The 18,335-nt window shown below is 41.3% G+C and overlaps 1 protein-coding gene across 4 annotated transcripts in view; it reads left to right on the plus strand.

The window, feature by feature from the left end:
• Positions 1 to 18,334, plus strand: part of SPTAN1 (spectrin alpha, non-erythrocytic 1) — a 72,636-nt gene extending 54,302 nt beyond the window's left edge. For all 4 annotated transcript variants that reach the window (XM_084649941.1, XM_084649942.1, XM_084649943.1 and 1 more), the window contains 20 exons: positions 581 to 712; positions 1,092 to 1,229; positions 1,631 to 1,735; positions 1,938 to 2,146; positions 3,321 to 3,441; positions 3,990 to 4,111; positions 4,743 to 4,875; positions 5,687 to 5,785; positions 6,868 to 7,027; positions 7,246 to 7,322; positions 7,490 to 7,699; positions 8,834 to 9,130; positions 9,684 to 9,796; positions 10,788 to 10,805; positions 15,194 to 15,248; positions 15,794 to 15,990; positions 16,370 to 16,423; positions 16,805 to 16,951; positions 17,326 to 17,473; positions 18,016 to 18,334. In XM_084649941.1, coding sequence (XP_084506067.1) covers positions 581 to 712; positions 1,092 to 1,229; positions 1,631 to 1,735; positions 1,938 to 2,146; positions 3,321 to 3,441; positions 3,990 to 4,111; positions 4,743 to 4,875; positions 5,687 to 5,785; positions 6,868 to 7,027; positions 7,246 to 7,322; positions 7,490 to 7,699; positions 8,834 to 9,130; positions 9,684 to 9,796; positions 10,788 to 10,805; positions 15,194 to 15,248; positions 15,794 to 15,990; positions 16,370 to 16,423; positions 16,805 to 16,951; positions 17,326 to 17,473; positions 18,016 to 18,141 — 2,661 coding nt within the window. In that variant the 3' untranslated portion in view covers positions 18,142 to 18,334. The remainder of the gene's footprint in view (positions 1 to 580; positions 713 to 1,091; positions 1,230 to 1,630; positions 1,736 to 1,937; positions 2,147 to 3,320; positions 3,442 to 3,989; positions 4,112 to 4,742; positions 4,876 to 5,686; positions 5,786 to 6,867; positions 7,028 to 7,245; positions 7,323 to 7,489; positions 7,700 to 8,833; positions 9,131 to 9,683; positions 9,797 to 10,787; positions 10,806 to 15,193; positions 15,249 to 15,793; positions 15,991 to 16,369; positions 16,424 to 16,804; positions 16,952 to 17,325; positions 17,474 to 18,015) is intronic.
• Position 18,335: the final 1 nt, after the last annotated feature.

Genomic DNA, 18,335 nt, shown 5'->3' on the forward strand with positions numbered 1-18,335 from the left:
TATGGTGACTCCATATCTTCTAATATGAAAGGTGTGGAGAAAAGTGCAGGTTGGGGTGGGGACTTTTCTCCTGACCCATGGGTTTGGATGGGAAAAGTCATAAACCTCTAGACCTGATTAGTGTGGAGCAGGCACCATGTTCAGGGTACGTACATACACAGTCCATCTTTTTTAGCGGTGGTGCCATGTAAACCAGAAATCCATATTTGGAGAATAGCAAAACTTAACATTAGAAATGTATTGCAGCCCCCTTTAAAATGCAGGAGATATATGCTGATATAGGAATATTAGTGTAAATGTTCAATCGCAGGGTAGACATGCTGGTTCAGAAACAGCCTAATGCTCACTTAGTAAGACTGAGAGAGCAAGTGGTGAATGTGATGTAAATGCCTAGAGAGAGATTTTGATTTTCATGATTTTACATAAGGTATTTAGTCTAATCTGGGGAAACGCTTCACACAAACTCCCTTCCTTCTAACCCTGTCTATGCAGAACATTCTTGCATTCTCTTCTCAACCCATGAGAATAATTTAGGAGCCCCATGTCCAGTCCTTAACAGCTTTGTTTTTGCTGCATTCAGAGCAAACACCAGAAACACCAGGCCTTTGAAGCTGAACTTCATGCCAATGCAGACCGGATCCGTGGAGTCATTGACATGGGGAATTCTCTCATTGATCGGGGAGCATGTGCCGGCAGTGAGGATGCAGTGAAGGTAGGTGCAGCACATATAGGATAGTTAATGACATGTAGCCTTCCACTGATTCTATAGTTACATTTTGTTAGAATGAGGAAAACCACTTTCTTTTGTAGAAGCTTTTTTTTTTAATTCCTTGTTTAACTATGCAGTATGGAGCATGAGAACTGTTTTGTCCCATTTTTGCTTGGGAATGAGTAATGTTTTCTGATTCTTCTGTCAGAATGTAAAAGTGAACTGGAGAGGCATACAATGGAGAATTTTCCTAGATCGCATGAATAACTGCATAATCTATAGTTGTAGAAGCAGCAACCAAATGTGTACAGTGTGTTCATTTGCTACATTTATTAGGGATTTTGTTTTGCTCTGAGCATTTATCTTCTCCTTTTTGTAACAGGCACGTTTAGCTGCTCTGGCTGACCAGTGGCAGTTCCTGGTGCAGAAATCAGCAGAGAAGAGTCAGAAGCTGAAGGAAGCAAACAAACAGCAGAATTTCAATACTGGAATCAAGGATTTTGACTTTTGGCTGTCAGAGGTACCTGACCACCCTGGATTGGGGATTATGCACTCTGAAGGGACTGCAGTTTCTCTGATACTGGCTCCCTTTGCTGATATGTGATGTGCTCCAAAAAAATCTCAGTTGCTGGCATGAAAAAGTTAAAACTCTCACTGCAAAAATGATTCTTTAGTACAAAATTCTTAAGAGAATAAAAAACAAGTGTTTGGGAAGTTTCATTGCTTGTGTCATTTCCTACACTGATGTTGGCAGGAAACGTGCTTGCATAAAATCTCCTGTGTCTGAGACAAGCAGGGAGACAAACTTAACTTGCACTGGGGACAGTTGGAGGAGACAACCAGTCGCCTGCACAACTAAGAGCATTACACTCGCAGTTCTTAGTTAAACTGCAATATGTAATTGTATTCTTCCTTTTCCAGGTGGAGGCTCTGCTTGCATCTGAAGACTATGGAAAAGACCTGGCATCTGTAAATAACCTGCTGAAGAAACACCAACTCCTGGAAGCTGACATATCTGCCCATGAGGTAAGCACCTCCTCTGCTAACAGAGGAAGAGAAATTATAGTAATCAAAGAATGCCATAGCAACATGCTGTAAAGTTTAAACCTGTAGAAATACATTTTTTCTGTGTGTACATCATGAATATGAAGAGAAGATCCTGTGCTGAGGCTACACGCTCAAAAATTGAGATTTTCGTTCTTCATACACTCCTTGCTTATGATTCCAGGATCGCCTGAAGGACCTGAATGGCCAGGCTGACAGCTTGATGACCAGCAGCGCTTTTGACACCTCCCAGGTAAAGGACAAGCGAGACACTATTAATGGGCGCTTCCAGCGGATCAAGAGCATGGCAGCTGCCCGCCGTGCGAATCTGAATGAGTCCCACCGCTTGCATCAGTTCTTCCGGGATATGGACGATGAGGAGTCCTGGATCAAGTATGTACTTCAGAAGTTCTAGATGTAGCATTGTCTGAGGCGATGTCCATATTATAGCCATGCTATCAACAACCATATTTCAACGCAGTTGTTTAACAGTGTTCATAGCACAATTTACCATATCAGTGAGGAAAATGATGATTTCCCCAAGAACCATGTTAATCTAACTATGCCATAGACTACCTACCCACTTGTCAGGTATATGCTGTCTTGTCTATAGCGTACACGCACGCACACACACACCCCTTGCCCGCAGTGCTCGGGGAAGCATGCAGAAGTGCCTTCAACTCTAGTGTGGGCATGGTCTTAATGTCTACAGATATCTATGGTCAGGCTTCAGGAAGCATGTTCAATGCTAGGAAAAAATTGAGGTTTGACTATAATCTTGTGTTAAAAATCCTATGAATCCTGTGTATCTTTTAAACTCTGCCTCTGTCAATTTTAAATTTCTTTCAAAAAGGCACTTATGAGCCCGCTGAAAGCAGTTTTTAGTTTTACTATTTTGGCCTGTGATAGCAGTTAAGGAAAAACGCTTTCCAGAGATGTCCGTATGGATCCTGATACTATTGATATGACTGGTGTATAATCAAGGAAATAAGAACTGTGCTGGTTCCACTCCATCAATATGTGTAGGTTAGCCAAATAGAAATGATCAAAATTGGAGAACTATACTTATTTTCAAGCTTTAAAGGGAGAGGAGGAGTGGATATTTCTGTAGTATACATATATAAAGGGAGCGCCCTGTCCCCTCTTTGAAACTGTTCTGGTTAAAGTGATGAGAGCTGAATCCTTTTGACTAACATTTATAAGTCAGGTGCATGGCTTACTGCTTCAAAGGTGCTCATAGTGCTGGGTTGTAGGGAACATCCTCATTATTTATATTGATTTCTCTGCCTTGGATCCTCTGTATCATAAAGTAGCTGAAAGGCCATCAAATGCTAAAAACAGAGGACCCCATTAAAATCCTTTTATTTACCGCTTTAAATATATGTAATAATTTGCTGTAAACTCCAGTCCTGGAATGTGAAACATACAAAAGGAGGTAATGTTCATTCCTGTTAGAGCTGTTAAGAGTCAAGTTTTCAGTGGCAGCTGTTATATCTGTCTGGTTTGACCTTTAAAGGAACAAACTTTACTCATCCCCCTCCTCCTCCTCTTCCTCTCTGGGACTCAGGGAAAAGAAGCTGCTGGTTAGCTCAGAGGACTATGGCAGAGACCTAACTGGAGTGCAGAACCTAAGAAAGAAACACAAACGTCTGGAAGCAGAATTGGCTGCTCATGAACCTGCCATCCAGGTAAAAAAAAAAAAAAAAATAGATGAAGAGCTGTTCCATGACAGGTACTGCTGTGTTGTTTCCAACACAAACTGTGTAGGTTACAGGCAAACATTTGGATGAGGAAAATAACCAGTCATGATAGAAAGTGTAGTACTCTGTATAGTCAAGTTATAGATTTTTAACATTTATATAATCTGGATCACAATCAATTACAAACATCACTGGTTTAGATCTGTGCATCCTGAGATGTTTCTGCAGATCACAAAGGAAATCAGACTTCTTTATGCTCCTGAAGAAGGGTGTGACTAAGCAAAGATATGGAGTATTTTAAATTAAAGTGGCAGGAAGTTCCTTCCTCTTCAAACAGTAACACTCCTCACCTTGATTCTAAATCCACAAAAAACACATGAACTGGAGGAAAGAAGAAAAAGGGTATGTTTGTGAAAGAAAATGACCCAAAACTGAGGAGTTGTAGGGAGTGCAGGTAAATCATGAGGAGAAAGCATCATTGCTGCTGAAAATTGAAAACACTGAGAAGACAGATGTGTGCTTTGTCTGCTTCACAGGGCGTGTCAGACACTGGTAAGAAACTGTCAGATGATAACACGATTGGAAAGGAGGAGATACAGCAGAGACTAGCTCAGTTTGTAGACCACTGGAAGGAGTTAAAGCAGTTGGCAGCAGCTCGGTGAGTGAGAATCATTTTTCTACACCAGGAACTATGAATGAAACATATAGGGACAAGTAGCAGCCAAATCTTGCAATCTTTGATTCAGGTCATCAACAATATCAATGCAATAAATGCTAATACTGCATTCTGCTGAGGCCGTGCCTGAGGGGACAGGTAAAAAGGGGTTCATTCGTAAATGCTGATCAGTACTAACTTCAATTTTGTCTTTTCCTTTAGTTGAACACAATCTAAACTTTGGGGGGCATTTATTCCTTCTTCATTTGGAGGCTAGAGGCTTGACATTGTTGTTCCCACCATGCTGTGCTCTTCTGAAGAGACCATGGGGGAGGAAATACATAATTTCTGGAAATGTAAGGACTGTGAAATGGCCTGGTGAATTACATAGTAGATTTAGGGTAGATCTAGAGCTGGCAGTGTCACAGTGGGGTCATTTTCAGCTTCTGGAGGAAAGAGGTTAGTGTAAAATGATCACATTTTAGGGTTGATGGCAGTGAGCAGGCCGTCCTTTCACCTGTCTTGACCTCCAGTGCACCTACATTTAGTAGTTATTCTGCTTCCACATCATAATTGAATGTACAGAATGCAACCTGTGATTTCCTTCCACCACTTCCTCTCATTCCTCTTACAGTGGTCAACGTCTAGAGGAGTCTCTGGAGTATCAGCAGTTTGTAGCAAATGTGGAAGAGGAGGAAGCCTGGATCAATGAGAAAATGACCCTGGTAGCCAGTGAGGATTATGGAGACACACTTGCTGCTATCCAAGTAAGCAAAAGCTGTACTGTTCTGGTTCTCTCCTTACCAGCTATTTATAACATGTAATGGTTAGAATTTAAAATACCCTTTTGTTATTTTTCAAGTCAGACATTTTGTTCATTTTAAAGAAGTATAAAATATTGATGATCCTTCTATAAAAATGATTCAAAAGATTTTTCTCTGGTATTTAGAAGGATCTTGTGGGTTTGGGCCTTTGGTAGGCAGCTCTAATTAAAGCAGACTGCTTTTATTTGTTCTGGAGGACTGGACTGATGCAAAGCAACCCCAGAATTGTGTAAAAATGGTTTAAATGTTTTTTTAATCCCACTTCTGAGTTGCAAAGAAGAAGAGTCTCAGCAGCAGCAAGAAGCAACAGAATCTTTCTAATCCATCTTTTTTTTGCTTAACTTAAATATTGTCCATGTGCTTACAATTAAGCATGTGTGTGTTTGCAGGATCTAAATGCTTTCCAGGTAAATTAGATCTGCACGGTGAGGTCTCTAGTGGACTTCATAGAGAAGACCTTATCTCTCCTTGGATAAAGGTGAAAGAAAACTAACTTAACATTATATTTAAGGACTATATCCAGGACTATACCCAACCATTATTCCTCCCTCACACACCCCAAAAAATAGCCAGAATGTATATTAGCTAAAACTAACTAACTAGTTGTAATGGTGAGTATTGAACTGATTGATGTGTTGCAGGCCTACTATCATCATGTTTTGTTTTGCTTTCTTTTCATCCTTGTTTTATAAGCAGTCATCTTGAGAAGTAAAATTATGTAGTAAAGTGACTTGTGAACATGCTTTCCCTGCAGGGCTTGCTGAAAAAGCATGAAGCATTTGAAACTGACTTCACTGTCCACAAGGACAGAGTGAATGATGTTTGTGCTAATGGAGAGGACCTCATTAAGAAGGTGAGTGTAACCTGGTAAGAAGAATGCCTTGAACGTTCTTTAAAGTGTCAGCATGTCAAAATGGATTCACTGTTCTCTTAACACTGAGCTGCAAGTATGTTTAAAAAATGAAAACTAAACACCATCTACACATCATGCTCTCTATAGCCACAATAACAGGGCATTTGGCATATAATTGATTTTAAATACTTTAGAGACAGCAGCATGGTGGACTGTTAACAGAAGCTCCTTAGTTTTAATTCTGGCTCTGTTGCTGATTTGTTGGATGTCTTGGGCAAGTCGCTTAATTTCTCTTTCCCACAGACAGCCATCCCAATTGATTCTTACATATGGGTCTGTGCTAGACCAGACCAAGAATTCTTGTCTTTTATGCTTAGAGCCTCTGACACACCCATTTGTGTACCATGATACCTTTTCCCATTATCTTTAACACTTCTCATCTAGTCAGTAAGATCTTTGTGAAACATAAATTGAATTGGAATTTTCTCCGAAAGACCTAAAACAACTGTTATCCATCCCATGCTTTTGTTTTCTATCTGTATATTCACTTCCCAGAAAGCCTTAATAGTCTAGCAATACAGGGGGAAAAACAGGAGTAAATTGTTTGCATTCCTGATTTCTCTCACATTTGGGGCACATACTAAGGTAGAATGAGGCCATCTTCTTCACCAAATGGAGAATCCCTAAATGTGAATCGAGGTGGTTTGTTCCCATGTTGTTAGAGCTAGTGGGCTGCCTTATGAGTTATTGTGCAGGATTTATTGTATTAGTCATGAGCTAATGTTTCTTGTTTGAGATTGTCAGAGCAACCTAAGGGGAGCTAGGCACCAAACTCAGAATGGTATTTGAGCAGCTAACTCCCTTCAGTTCTTTTGAGAACACTAGTCTTAATTGCTTCTGTTGTCCTCAGCTTTGGTATCCATTTTAGGAATTCCCATAAGTATCCCAAGGAGTCCCTCAGATGCCTACATGTTTTAAGTGTATTTCTTCCTAATTTGGTGAACAGGACTAAATTTCCTCCAGTGGTGTGTGGAAGATGATTAAATCACGTGGGTACTAAACTGTTTTCTCCTATTCCACAGAACAATCATCATGAGGAGAACATAACTGCAAAGATAAAAGGCCTGAGGGGCAAAGTGTCAGATCTGGAGAAGGCGGCTGCTCAAAGGAAGGCCAAACTAGATGAGAACTCTGCCTTCCTCCAGTTCAACTGGAAAGCCGATGTAGTAGAGTCTTGGATAGGTATGTGCTGCATTGAAACATATGTGCACTGACAAAGCAGGTGACTGAAAACATTATAGCCCTTCTTGAATGGAGAATGGTTTCTGACTAACCTTGTTTTACTAAGCGGATGTGAGTGGTAGTCTGAGCCATTGATTTGCTGAGCAGTGATATCCCTTCCCCAAATTTAGGAAGAAGGAATGTGGGTGTTTATATTTAGTCTCTACTTCATTATCCAGGTGAGAAGGAAAACAGTCTGAAGACAGATGATTATGGACGGGATCTCTCCTCTGTGCAAACACTCCTCACCAAACAGGTCAGTACAAGGTGCTTTGAGCCAGAGAAGCAATGGAGCTTTAATGCTCATCAGGCAGATGAATATCGGAGGGCCTGCCATTTATTTTTGCATTTACCTAAAACAATGTCTACATCATCCATAAATATAGTTAATCTACATTAGTCTCTTCCTTTTTAATGCTGCAGGAAACTTTTGACGCTGGTCTCCAGGCTTTCCAGCAGGAAGGAATTGCAAACATCACTGCACTGAAAGATCAGTTGCTGGCAGCCAAACACATCCAGTCAAAGGCCATTGAGGTCCGGCATGCTTCTTTGATGAAACGCTGGAATCAGCTGCTGGCTAATTCTGCTGCTAGGAAGAAGAAACTCCTGGAGGCCCAGGAGCACTTCAGAAAGGTGAGAACACAGACCTTGGAACGCTATAAAGCTTGACAGTCGTGCACAGCATTGATTTAAAATCTTGATATGCAAGCTGTGTAAAAACATACACAAAACACCATACACTAAACACTTTCTCGTGAGAAGCATTCATGGAAAAGGTATTGACAGTGGAGTTGTTTTAAAGAACTAGCCTTCTACGTCGTGTGCAACTTGTATATCATAATTGTAGTTATTTAACTAACATACAATTTGTTGAGGACAGATTTTCTGCTATGTTTTATTTTTGAGAAAACACTTAGATAGGGATGCAGTATTGTTAAGTGGTCACTGCAAGGGGCCTGGGAGTCTAGAGTTCTGGGTTCCAGTCCAAACTCTGCTACTGGCTATGTGTTCTTGAACAAATTACTTCCTCCTTTATGTTGTTAATAGGTGCTACTGTAAAATAAATTATTAACGGCCCTGATCAGGATCAGGGCCTAGTATTAGGTACTGTACAAACACAAAGTATGACAGTCCCTGCCCTGAAGAGCTTACAGTCCAAATATACAAGACAGACTACACACACAAACACAATTCCCAAATGCAAAACTTAGATTAAAATTTTGTTTCCTAGTTCCCCTGACCTCTCCCAACTGTCCTTTTACAGCTTGCCTAGCCAACATGCTCTACCGTTGCTGTCCCCAAAGTGCCCCTCCCTTCAACATTTCCACCACTGAAAAATAGCCCCTTTCTCTAGACAGAAGTGAGCAGGGACCTGCTGACTTGCAGTTGTGTCTGGGGTTTTTTAAAGGAAGTTCTCTAAGATGGTTCCCAAGCCTCAAAATGTATTGCTGTCTCCCCAGCTGCCACTAAGAGGCCAGAGACAGCTTTTGCTTCCTGGAAAGGTCTGGCCTTGCCCCTAAGAGCTGTGGGTGAGGATGAGATGGGCCTCTTAGGCTGTGTCTTAGGGGAGATGTCATGGGGAGGAATAGTACTATCCCCATTTTACAGATAGTGCTTATGGTTAGTTCTCTGCCTTGCAAGAAAGGAGCAACAGGTGCAAATTATATATTATTTATTGCATGTTCTTAATACCAGATCCTCCTGCTTGAATACATTCTATTTGTGTTATTGCCTAAGTAAACACCTAGATTGTCTTCTCTCTCTGAGGTTGAGGATCTGTTCCTGACTTTTGCAAAGAAGGCATCTGCCTTTAACAGTTGGTTTGAGAATGCAGAGGAGGACTTGACTGACCCTGTGCGGTGTAACTCACTGGAGGAGATCAAGGCACTGCGAGAGGCTCATGATGCTTTCCGCTCCTCACTAAGTTCCGCCCAGGCTGACTTCAACCAGCTAGCTGAGCTGGATCGCCAGATCAAGAGTTTCCGTGTAGCCTCCAACCCATATACTTGGTTCACTATGGAGGCTCTTGAAGAGACCTGGAGGAACCTGCAGAAGATCATCAAGGTAAATTGGAACAAGTCTCTTCCCATTGCCACTCTGCCTCTGAATTCTTCCTTGGACACCGTCTATCCAGATAATCAGTGCTCTTATTCAGCAATAAAACATTACAAATGGAAACACCTTCATCTGGTAGCACAGAAATGTTTCTGAAAGGAATTCTGTGGGACTAGCACCTCCCAAAATCCTCCGTTCTCCATATATTTGGGTTGCTACTTCATGACCCTCCCCCTCCCATTCCATTCCATTCTTCCTGAAAGACCCCAAAAACAAATAACGATCTCCCATTTGTAGCTATGATACTCTGTTCCTTATGACCTGTCTTGTTACAGTATTATGATTGCAAGGCTCACTTCAATGCTGATTCTCAAGACTTCTGTAGGAATATTGATGATCATAGTTATAGACTAGTGGAGCAGTCAGGCAAGAGACCCTACAGGCCCTCAGTCTTGGGCTGAGCTCCAGATCTCACTGCTGCGCTGGCTTGGTTTCTGTATTTCAGTGCATGATAAAGGTGCCATGTTCTTTCTCAGTGTAAAATGACTTCCCTGTTTCTCAGGAACGTGAGTTAGAGCTGCAGAAGGAGCAGCGAAGACAGGAGGAAAATGACAAATTGCGCCAGGAGTTTGCTCAGCATGCTAATGCTTTCCACCAGTGGATTCAGGAGACCAGGTACAGTCTGTCTTAACAGAGGAGCTGGCCTTAGGGAATTTCCCAAAGAGAATCATTTGTGTCCCATTGAGAAGGGATTGTTAATTATTCTTCACATTGTGCATCTTATCCATACTTCCTTTTGTGATCAATTGGGTTTTAGGTGTCTGCTGCTAAGAGGCAGAATTGCTGAGTGCAAGATCACCTTCTGAGTTCAAGAGTTGGGGCTGGAGCGACAGCTAATGGGGTCTCTGATTCAATACTATTTTAAAAAATGTGTCTGCTCCTGAATTCACTTCCCCAGGGTAATTCTATATACAGACATGCCCTAATGGTTATCTGGTAGCTCCAGAGCTGGACTCATAGTGCAAGGAGAATACTAAATACCGAGAACAGAACTGAAGAATATGCCAATACTGTCTTTATTACCTACTCTGTATTATGATAGAAATTAGAAAGGGGAAAATTCTGTTATCCTGTGTCTAACCATAAGATTATTCCCTAAGGTGTTTTGTATAGTCCAGGTTTAAATGTTCCAGGGAGGGGGTATCCACTACTTCTCTAAAGAGACTACTCCACAGTCTTTAGGATCACTTTGCAAGCTCCTATCCAATGTACTAGTAATACCTATGATTAGGGAGAGGCAGCAAGGGTCAACAGCCTCTCTAGAAATGAAAAATAATTTCAGTGTTTCAGAATTGCAAGGAGATCAATACGATATTTTTACAGCACAACTGTGTCTGATTTAAGCATACTCTCATACACCACCATCAAATGTCGTCAATTCTAGTAAGCGTGGGCTCTGGTACAGAAGAGGTGAATTAAGCTGAGGGTGCTTTTCATGTAATCCTTTGATAGTAAATCTTTCTGCATTTATAGAAAATCATCACCTAGATGGTTTTGCAAAAAGTCTGAAGTATAAATATGGTTTTAATTTGTTAACCTATGTTTGCCCCCCCCCCACCTCTCTCTCTGTCCTGCTGCCTGATACTTGGACCCTCCTACTCTACAGAACGTATCTGCTAGATGGGTTAGTATTGAATTTTGTTTCCCAAAAGCTTGACGTCGGGTCCTCTCCTGTCTTGTGTGCTTTCTCCTGTCATTGCTTTGCTTGTGAAAGTTGTATTAAAGGTCATTCTATTTGGACAATGCAAGCCATGCCTGGGATGTGCATGAGATACTTACCCATTTCCCCCTTCTCCCTCCCCCCCGCAAGAATGCCACACACAGAGAGTCACAGGTAACAGGACATTGATATGGATAAATATAAACATGTAGGAAGGAATACCATTTTTCCTGGTTCAGAGTAGAAAATAAAGAGTTAATAGACACTCTGTGTGACCAGTTAACTTTCACTGGTCAGCTTATAAGGATGTGCAAGGTGTGATGCTCTTTATTGGGTGTGCTTCCACATCTCAGATTATCTGTAGCCTTTTGTCCTCACTAGCCAGCATTCTCAATTTCCCAGCAGTCAGAAGCACACTTGGTAAAATAAGAACATATTCCGATAATGCTCTCAGAACATTTAAAACTGAAGGGCTTTGACTGGGTATTGCTATAATCAATCTTGTAAAAAGAGTAAAATAAAGGAATGGAATAGCCCAGGCTTGCACATCATGGGTATTCAGCAGAATGTCCTGTTCGTAGACTCCTATTAAAGGTTGTCACTAATTAGTATCACTACAGTTTTTTTAAAAAAATCATTCTTTAATCACAGTTCCATGTGTAATTCAGTTATGTGGCTACCTAGTTGTCCTTTTTGATTCTGTTGCATGACTGTGCTCCAGAAGATAAGCTTTAACTATTTAAAAAAAAAAAAAAAAGTCTGTAGGCTTTAGGATTGCAAAGAAAACCTAAACCAATGCACTGACCTCTGCTTGAGTCTGCTGAAAACCTGAAGTGTAAAATACCCATTCATCTCAATGGTGTTTTAACTGAAGCTTACTGTCAAGATAACTATTTCATTGCTTGTGCCTTTTCTACTAAAATGAGGTTGACAAATCTCTCATTGTTGGGCACAGTGGCAGTTAGTGGGATAGCTAGTTGCTGCGGTATGAAATAGGGAATTCAACTCCATACTTAGTTACTTTTGCCCAAAAGAGGGAAGGAAGGAGAGAGATCCCCTCCCCACCATCAAAAATCTTAACTGTCTTCTGGTTGCAAACCCCAAATTGACTCCAGTGACTTCCTGGATGCCAAAACAGCTTGTTGTCCCCGACTCAGCTGCCAAAACCTCCAGCTTTTCCATGCAATTACACACTTTCAGTATTAAAAAAAAAATCTACAGTACAATGAACACTTTAAATTTGGGTGCAGTGTAAAATGTATTTAATATTAAAATAATTAAGGAATCCTATACAAAGGAGAGGGGGTCACAGCTTGAGGGTTGCCCTGGCCTCTATACATTGTCTAGTGTGCTACTTAGAATAGAGGGCCTTTGTTCATGTTTTGTGGGTTTATCTCTGGTAACTTTTTATTTGCTCTGTAGTGACAAGAATCTCTGGTCTCACAGTATCTCCCCTCAGATAAGAGGGAGAGCACCTGAGCTTTTGCAGTTGTAGCTTGGTGGAACCCAATAGATTTTGCTGGTATGAGTGCTGGATTCTTTGCTGTTTTTAAAAAGTAGTGTTGTAGATGAGTTCTGGTGTCCCAGAAAATACTAATGGAGAGGGGGAGACATTTACTAAATAAAGTGGGTTAGTGCTCACAATTGCCATGCTCCAACTCTATTGTCTAACTGATTATTAGAAATGCAGAGGGAAGTTAATCTTTAGCAAAACTCTGAGAGGATTAAAACTGTAGTTAATTAGAATGGGCATTGTCTGTGTTCATTCATTCTCCCCTAGAGGGCATATAACCATGTATAGTAGATTCTGCTTATTAGCAAACCTTCAGTTGCCAGCAAAAATTTGCCATTATCCAGGCGTTGCTAATAAGCAGAGGCATGTTTTGCAAGGCTGCAGCCAGGGGAAAAAGTGCTGGGACAGGGCAGGAGTAGGGACTGCAGCCCAAATGCCAGGGCTTTCAGATTCTGCAGGGATGCTCGGGGCCCATAAAGCTACACTGTATCTCTTCTTGCATTCTGGGGTTGGGGCTCAGTCCCCAGTGCTTCCTTTCCAGAGTGCAGCCGCTTTGCACAGCGCAGCACAGGGAGAAAGTACCATGCAGTTCCAGCATCCAGGCTGAAGCTTTTTTTCCTGTTACTGCACTGCCCACAGCCTCCTCTCCCAGCCTGAAACCACTTACCTCCTGAGTGGTCCCTGTGCGCAAGCAGATTGTGGGGCCAGAGCCCCTGAAGGAAGCATGGGGATGTGCTGAGGAATAGCTCTAAGCAGGTTTGTGGGGATGCAGTTAAGGAAGGAATGTCCTAGCACTTACTACCTAGGCTGCAGACCTGCCCATAGCTGCCCATAGCTAGTGCTCAGCATGTCCCACTACTCCCTTCTCTGGCTGCAGCCTCATGGTCCTGTCTGTAGCTGGGGCCTTTCTTCCAAAAAATGTTAATAAGCAGTCTGCCAGTGGCAAAATATGAATCCCATTAACACTGAACTCAGTGGGATGGGATTGGTTCCCCCGAAAGGGTTGCTGTTAATATCGGAGTTGCTATTAAGCAGAATGTCCTGTACGTAGAACTTTCATGGTCAACATCGTTGTCCTACTGTCTCATCTATCAGCATACAGCAGCCATATTTGCACATTGATACTGTTTTTAAATGAAGTTTGTAGCTCAAATTAACTTAGAGATTCTGTTCTGTTCACCTCAGCAACGCTTTTTAATAGATATTAAAATAATTAGATTTCTTCTGGGTACGCAACCAGCATCTGCCATTGAGTCTGGTACTTCATGAAGTAATTTGCTTGTTTGCTATTTCTCTGTGAGGTGGTGCTGGCTTAGAGTTTTGATCTCTTGCTGTGCTCTTGTGGTGGTCTGTTCTTTCCTCTGTCTTGCCCGGTTTCTTTTTGGAATTCATTTGGTTTCTTTTCTTTGAATAGCATAGCATATCGTCGTGTCATTCGTGTCTATCAGTATGAAGTTGGGGATGATCTGTCTGGAAGGTTTTTCCTCTTATTTTCTTACCTCACTGTGATTTTAAAATGCACTCTTAATTGCAAAGGTTCGCGTTCTTTCCAACTAACTTTCACTGCTGTGAGATGCTTGGGGGTTGTTTCCCTGTTGATTCACAGCTTCCTGCCCAAGGTTTTGGGCCTGTGCTTCATTCTCTTTAAACACGCTTTGATTCTGAGCTTTAACCCTCTGTGGTGAGAGATACCCAGATGTTTGGCGTATTTTCATTGCTACACAGTGATACAGCACTTGAAAACCCTTCCCAAGAAGTTTAAAAGACGTTTGGGAGGAAAGGATCTAGTGGGGGCGAGGGAAGACAATCTTAGCACCAGGAATTTAAATTCCCCCGGGGGCACAAACACATTACAGCACATCTGCACAATATCCAACTTGCTGTTCGTACACAAGTCATCTGCTGTAAACTTTCACTCTAAATGTTACAGGACAGAGGCTCTAAAAACTGCTGCCTTAATATTGCTTAAAATTGAAGAAACAAAAACAACTTCAGAAACTTTATGCAGCTAGTACCTGTGAAAAAAATCATGGAGATCATAACTGCAAAAGGTGGCTTTTATGAACCAGTGTTTGGACTGATGTTTGGGACCCCTTGTTGGCATGCCAAGAATGCCTCTGTGTGAAACATTTTAAAAATGGACTTACAATCGTGACTACTATCAATTTCAAAATTCAAATGACTATCAATGGCTGTGTCATAATGGCTCTGAACATTAGGATTGTAGAAGTGCTCATCTGTGAGGTATCAGTCTGAGAATACAGAAAGCAACATTCACCCAGGCGTAATAAAGTAATGGAGTTTTTCTGTTTTGCAAGGGTGATTGTCTTACATCAAGGTTGGCTTTACATTAAGCCAGTAGTTCAAGTTTTTCACACTTGCTTTCTGTGTAAAGCCTCTCTCGCACTCCTGTCTCATTGGCAAACAAAACCTGGCTCTAGTGAATCACTTGTAGTTTGTGTGTGTGTTGGGCACAGTTTGGGATGGGAAAGGCATTTGCACTGGGTTTCTAATTTCACTAGGTACAGTAAGAAGGTGAGTGCTTTGGATTTAGCATGAAGTGTTTCCAGTAGCTCCTTTATCACAGCCTGTGAAACTGGGCTTGAAATTAACTATATAAAGAAATTACATGCAGCAGGTTCTAAAAGCCTCTTGTTTTATATAGGGTCAGTCTGAATTTAAAAGCTTGTGGCCAGAAGCTTGACAGAAAAAGTTTTGTTTATAAAGTTTATGGAAAAATTATTTTACCCTAAAAGGATGGTGTTAATTTCAAGCCCCCCCACCCCACCCCCTTTGTCATATGTGGAGAGTGCCTGTCCCTCACTGTGGTTCTGTTTAGGTCCTGTATGGTGGAGGAATCAGGAACCCTGGAATCACAGCTGGAAGCTACTAAAGTAAGCATACCTCACCTGTTAAAACTTCTGTTTCCTGTTGATGTTCAGGAATGAGGGGGGAGGGAGAATGCCTTTAATGACTGATATGTAGGTCTTTAATTGATTCATACATTTTGAAGGCCAGCAGACACTATTATGATTATCTAATCTAACCTGCATTGCACAAGCCAAAGGAAAATCCTCGATTAGTTCCCCCTTGTATAGTATTTCTAAGTAAGCCTGTCTGGGCAGAGGAGACTGTATCGGAAACCTTTCCTTGCTACGCTCTACACTCTGTTTTGAAATTTAGGCTGTAGATGCTGTGAGGTTTCTTGTGATATTTACAGGCAAAATCAGCTTTCTTGGAACACTGGCCAATCTTACAAATCTATCTGTCAGATGTGATGAAGCTCCCTTGTCTAGTGTTACAAAATATATCACTATATACAACTTCACCATAGCTTCCTCCCCACACTTCTTTGATGTTATGAGCCTGTGTTCTAACTCAGTCAGTAAAATGTTGGTACGCTGATATGTTTGCTCCATTCTGTTTTCTTTCCCAACAGCGTAAGCACCAGGAGATTCGGGCAATGAGAAGTCAACTAAAGAAGATTGAGGACCTTGGAGCAGCTATGGAAGAAGCACTTATTTTGGACAACAAATATACAGAGCACAGCACTGTAGGGCTGGCACAGCAGTGGGACCAGCTTGACCAACTAGGGATGAGGATGCAGCACAACCTGGAACAGCAAATACAAGCTAGGTACATTTGGGAAGATAAACCATGTTCACCATTTCAGGGGATAAGTGGGTTAGGGAGAGACTGTCTAAAAACCAGTACAAATCAAGCACAGTTCAGGTAGGATAAACCTCTTCCACTTACTGTTTTGTGTTCTGAGTAGTGTGTATTAGTATGTTCATTTTTTAAGGTAGACTGCAATTTGAGAAATAGTTCTGGTTACAGCTAGCCTTGGTGATTTTAGTGAAATGAGTGGCAATTGAACCAGGTGCATGCTGTCTCCCCTAAAGGGGATGGCAGACAGAAAACCAAACAGCCTGAAATGAACCTGGTATTTGATTAGCCTCTGACCTACTACTGCAAGTTCATGATCAGTTCACTAGCTTTGCTTCTTCCTTTTTAGAAACACAACTGGAGTCACTGAGGAGGCTCTGAAGGAGTTCAGCATGATGTTCAAGTAAGTATGCATGTTCTCAGCAACCTAGAAAAGTGGTCAAACGAATTCTTTAGATCCTTGACATGTAGATGATTGCTACACAAAAATTGATGGTCCAGATTCTCAGCTGCCCCTAGTTTTCACTGTTCGCAACTCCCTGATTCTTTAGCCAGTTCTGAGCCAGGCTGCTATAAACTCTGCCAGCTGGCAATAACTGGAATAATTACTCACTAAGGGTATGTGGCCAGTTAATGATCTTTCTGAAGCACTCCAGAGAATCTATGTGCTGGCTGTATTAAATAGGAAGGTGCTTATTCACTGCAAATAGCATGTTCAGAACATCAGGCTAAAGTGTTGCTCCAGTTTTCCTAGTTATCTTAAGATTCATATTTTCTATTCTAGACACTTTGACAAAGATAAATCTGGTCGTCTGAATCACCAGGAGTTTAAGTCTTGCTTACGTTCTCTGGGCTATGACCTGCCTATGGTTGAGGAAGGAGAACCAGATCCAGAGTTTGAAGCGATTCTCGACACCGTAGATCCCAACAGGTATGCAGACAGAAGAAAACCTATATAAATTGTTCTACTGCTAAATGTTCTGTTTTCACTTTCAAAGTCTGTTGCAGCATCTCCGTATTTTTCAAATTATTCCTTTTTATAGTTTGAGCAAAAAGGGCCATTAAATCTCACCTAATAACTGGTGCCTGTGAGAAATTCTTCACATGTAGATATGCTTTAGTCAATCTAGAGCCCAGGGCTTTTCATGAGATATTTACAATATTCCTTATCATCTTAATTTAATGCAGGTCTGGGAAGTAAGAAGGATAGACTTGCCTGTTTCGATGGGCTTGAGAGCTCAATAGCATCTAGTAGTATTGTTCTGAAGCAGGTCTGTTTACATGCGGTGTGTGTTTTATTGGCAGGGATGGACATGTCTCACTGCAGGAATACATGGCATTTATGATCAGCAGGGAAACTGAGAATGTGAAATCCAGTGAGGAAATAGAAAGTGCTTTCCGTGCTCTTAGTTCAGAGGGCAAGCCCTATGTGACCAAGGAGGAGCTATACCAAGTAAGTCTCAGTTGTGCAACCCCATCTTAGGAAAGACAGTAGAAACTCTAGCTGTTCTGAGCTATTGCACTGTTTTACAAAGCTGACATAGATCTACAACTGTTAAATTCCCAAACACCAAAACATCTTTTCCCTGTTACTGAAATATTTTATTGACACAACTAAAGCTGTCTGTAAGTTTGTTTGATCCTTTAATGAGAGTACACCAGTGCTTTACACTATCAGTAAGAAGCCAGATTACTACTTTCTTTCCCAGTTGCATTGAAACTCTAGATTTTTCTTTCTGGACCTCTCAAGGCCTATAGTCACCAAGTAACAAGTTTTCCATTCTGGATCCTGACAGTAGGAGGGAGATAACTAACTGATCTCAGCAGGAGCCACAACTCCTGAATTCCAGTCCTAGCTCTGACTCTATGGCCTTAGTGTAATTTCATCCAATCCTCCCATTACCCTGAGAAGTAGGTTTACAGATAAGTACTTTGTGGTGAAAACTTAAGCTGTTTTCATTGGTAGAGGCAACTATCTTCAATTTTGTCTTTCAGAACCTGACCAGGGAACAAGCCGATTACTGCATCTCTCACATGAAGCCCTACATGGATAGCAAGGGCAGAGAACTTCCTTCTGCTTATGACTACATAGAATTTACACGTTCACTGTTTGTGAATTGATATAAAAGCACTAACCTTTAAAAATACCAAGAACATACTCGCGTTTGCTAACTATAGTCCTGCATGCGTCTCTATCTTTGTGTTTACAATAATCAATGCTACTTTCTGATGTAATCTTAAACTGCTTAGCTTAAAACTCTTAAGGGAAAAAAAAAATATTGCAGTGTGCTTCAATAAAAGTTACTGGTCCAAAC

This window comes from Lepidochelys olivacea (genome assembly GCF_965140295.1).
Source record: "Lepidochelys olivacea isolate rLepOli2 genome assembly, chromosome: 16".
In the NCBI taxonomy this organism is placed as follows: Eukaryota; Metazoa; Chordata; order Testudines; family Cheloniidae; genus Lepidochelys; species Lepidochelys olivacea.